Raw genomic sequence first — 3,940 nt, forward strand, 5'->3', positions numbered from 1 at the left:
GGGGGAGGTCAGGCCTCGCAGTGTTCCAGTGAAGAAGTGTCTGTAGGGCTCCTGGCATAGTGCCTGGCCCCTACTAGATGTTTCGAGAGTTTTCTTCCCATTCTTCCTACTAAAGGAATAGTTTTTAGGAATAATGGAGAAGTTAAGGCTCCATTATATTCAGGGTCAGTCAGGTATCAGACCCTGGGGAGGTCCCTGCGGGGAACGCCGGAAGGCCGGGCACTGGCAGCGGATATGGACGGATATGCCCAGGCCCCCCAGTGGCACCAAGGGAAGGAGCCCAGGCCAGCGGCCTGCGGAGCCCTCCGGCCAGGCAGACCCTGGTGCCGAGACCACCTGCATTCTAGAGGGTGCAGGCTGGAGACTGCCAAGTGCTGGGGAGAGGGCAGACCCTGCTCCTGGCCCTCGGTCCATGAGCTGAGCTTTGCAGGATGTGCGGGCACTTGTCCTCTGTTCCCGCCCATGGCCCACATCCCCGGCAAGATTTGACCCCTTTGGTCCTTGTTTGAGGCCCCCTGGCAGCCCTGCCCTGGCATCGCCTTGATAGAGGGCCTTTGGTTCCTGGGGCGACACCAGAGAAGGCTGCTTCTTCTCCCCCTTTCCTGGCAGCCTTAGCATCAGGAAACCAGAGTGGAGAGAGTCCGTGCTGGGGGAGGGGGTGCTGGGGTGACTCCCTGGGTGCGGGGGAAGCCACTCTGTGGCCCATGGCAGGGTGGCTCAGCTCCTGGCCCCGACAGCTGGAGGCCCAGGGTCTGCTTTTGCCTGAGGGCGGCGATGCTGTCCTGCTGCCCTGCAAGCCCCTTACTGTTATTCATGTTTTCTGCCAAGCAGCTAGGAATCTCTTTCTGGCAAGGGCTGGCGGGAATGTCTGTTCTTAGCTTGTATACACAGGCTAGCCTTAACTAGTTTGTGTATTAGTAAGTTTTACAGAAGCAGAAAAGGGACTGGTGATGCCTGGGTTTTCCTGAGGTCTATTGGTTGGTGGAGGGCACTGGAAAGGGTTTGAGGAAGAAGCCAGGTGAGCCCCCGCGCGCACACACACACACACACACACACACACACACACAGGGGTGTCACCACACGTGGCTCTTGGCCTAATTTTTCTGGACTGAATTCCTGGAAATTGCTGTGTCTCTGAGATCCTTGCACACGTAAGGACCCATGAAGTATCCTGAGGAGGCCCTTGGTACAAGCCCGCGTACCCTCGGTGGCCACCAGGAGAGTCTTCCTAAACCTGGGGCCCGGGCCAGAAGGAGAGACAGACGCCAGTGGCAGGGCCTGGGGAGCCCCAGAGGGTGACCTGAGAGCCGCCCTCCCCTTGGAGCTCCCGGGAGTGTTCTCTGTTAGCTGTGAGAGCGCCGCCTGTGGCTGGAGGGGACCGGGGCATGGTCCTGTGGTCCTGAGCCGGTTTTTCCATATCAGCTGGGTGCTCAGCCACCTCTGTGAGGACAGGTCCCCAGGCCCACGTGCTGAGTCCTGCTATAGGCCCCAGGGGGCAGCATCCTGAGCAAGGGTCACCCCAAGAGCTGCCCCACTGCAGGCAGCCCCACCTCGGGGGTCAGGGGAGTCTCTCCTGGTCTCGGCTCCCTCCACACACTGGGGAGGGGCACTCCGAGTCCATACCCAGTGCAGCTGGCCAGGTCATTGCTGCCTTTACCCTGTTTCAGGCCCAGAGCCACACAGCCGGCTCTACCACGGGCCCTGGGTGTCTCCGGTCCCGGCTGCCAGTCCCTGCAGAGTCGCGCCACCACAGAGCAGGGGCTGTGGGCTGCAGCACCATGAAGAGGTTCCCAGCACCCAGTGTCTGCTTGTCTTGCAGGTGAGACTGTGGAGATGAGAAGGTGGTGGATACTCGTGATGGAATGGAAAAGGTCCTCCTGTGCAGCCACACCCCACCCCGCCCCACCCCGCGTGCCTGCCCGCGCCAGCACTTCCTTCCTAAGTTCTTACATCACTCTCAAACCGGTGACACCACAGGAAAGAAAGACCCAAGACGTTGGAATGGCTGTTTCCATGGACACAATCTCCATAGTGACCGTGTGGGGGGAGGGGGGAGGGGTGGGATGATGGGAAAGGGTGGGGGGAATTAAAAGGGAGGGATAAAAATATATATATATAAATCTATTTTTAGTCTGGAAAGACTTTGTTTAAATGAAAGGTGCGCTATCCCTTTTGATTCTATTTTAAAATTATCTAGTTAAAGAACTCCAAATTTGTTCCAATAACGTGAAATTTAAATGTGAAATTGAACTGAACAAACTCTGATCTCACAAGGACAGGGGTGGCTTAGATCCTTGGCCCAGCTCACACAATTCAGAGACTCTAGACCCAGGGTCAGAGGAACAGACGAACCACACCAAACCATGTCTTTGTCAGTAATTTGTCTCAAAAGTGGGAAGGTCAAGGGGGAGGGAAGTGGGGGATGGTCCGTGTTTTCAAGAATGGGAGAATGATGTTTAAACACAAAAATAAATCTTTTTCATTTCCAGAAACACTATTTATTTATTATTTTTTAAATTTTTTTTTTTTTCGGGGGAGGGGACATTGGCGGATGCCCCAAGGCGGAGGCCCCACGGTCACAACTGTGTCCTGGGTCCTTGGCCGGTGAGAGCCCCGAGGGTCCCACCAAAGCGGCTTGGCCGGCAGGATCAAGGGATGGCTGCCCCTGGGCACATTCCAGGCAGCTGTTGTGCCCTGACCCCCAGGGCGGATGGACAAACCTAGGCCGTAGGAGTGGACACAGGGAAGGACGGTGTCAGATGTGCTCATGGGTGGGGGGGGAGGTAAGCTGACCAGGAGCACCCACTCCACCCTTTCTTCTTTGCTTTCACTTTTATAAAGGATAAGGGAGCCTGCCAGTTGAGCAGCCCCCCGCTACATGATTCTCTATGTTGTGTTGTTTTGTTTTGTTTTGTAAATTGTATAATTTTTAAATATCTGAGTTTTAAAAAAAGAAAAAAGTACAAAAAAAAAATCTTGTTAAGGCCTTAAGAAGGGGTTAGTGCATCTTTCAGGGGTCACTCTGCCGTGGGGATAAAATAGCTGTTTCACAAACAGTTTTATTTAAAAAACAAAACAAAAAAAATCAAAAAAATAATAAACTTCATTTTAACCTTGTTTCCTTTTTTGTTTGAAGCAAACGTGTCTCTTTCTCCTCCCATTCCAGCCGTCAGGCTGGCTCTGATTCTGCTGCGGAGGTGGCTGCCATCAGACTGGCCCAGCCACCTAGGCCTCCCGCAGGCCCAGGGCCCTTGCAGCAGACCCTGGAATGATCCCAACCAAGGACAGTTCTAGCCGCTCAGCCTGGTGGGTCGAACTCAGCCGTGTGTGAAGATGGCCAGATTACTTGAGAGGAGGACAAAATTCCAATCAATGTGAATTTTAAAGCTTATTAAAAAATAATGCAATGTTAATGGACTTTGTTTTAAAGAACAGAAACACTGGAAGGAATGCTGTGAAGTAGAAATAAGCAATTATAAATGAGTTCTGGTGTGCTTATCAGTTTGAGGCTGCAGAAATGGCAGATTAATTCTGTTACAATGGCTCCACCCAGCAGTGTGGTCCAGTTCTCATTTTGCTCCACCAGGATGGAGGTGTGGGTGGGTATGCTGTGTGGGCCACGGAGCCTGCATAGGGATTATGGTTCTTTATTTCCTTGGCATCCTGTCTGGTCTTGGCATTAACACAGTTGAGATGAGATTGAGAGATTGCAGGCGTTGGGCTTAAACCACAAACCTTGAACATATCTTCAGGAAAATACTTTCCTGACAGCAGATGGTTGGTTCTTCATTTTGCCTTTTTTAAATTCTTTTGACTGGGCTGATGATACTTTGAGTAAAACACTGGTGATGGTTCCTCAAACTGGCTCCTGAAATGACCATTCACTGGGGAGTGGCCCTATTCCACGCCTCACTCCCAACTCTAGCTTTCCGGCTTCTGT

The 3,940-nt window shown here is 52.8% G+C and overlaps 1 protein-coding gene across 1 annotated transcript in view; it reads left to right on the forward strand.

Moving 5' to 3' along the window:
* TCF20 (transcription factor 20 (AR1)) overlaps positions 1-3,135 on the forward strand; it is a 52,443-nt gene extending 49,308 nt beyond the window's left edge. The window contains exon 5 of the mRNA XM_010843693.1: positions 1,820-3,135. Within this exon, the coding sequence (XP_010841995.1) occupies positions 1,820-1,837 (18 nt within the window). The 3' untranslated portion in view covers positions 1,838-3,135. The remainder of the gene's footprint in view (positions 1-1,819) is intronic.
* The last annotated feature ends 805 nt before the right edge of the window (positions 3,136-3,940 follow it).

This window comes from Bison bison, unplaced genomic scaffold (assembly GCF_000754665.1).
Source record: "Bison bison bison isolate TAMUID 2011002044 unplaced genomic scaffold, Bison_UMD1.0 scf7180017864184, whole genome shotgun sequence".
Classification (NCBI taxonomy): Eukaryota; Metazoa; Chordata; class Mammalia; order Artiodactyla; family Bovidae; genus Bison; species Bison bison.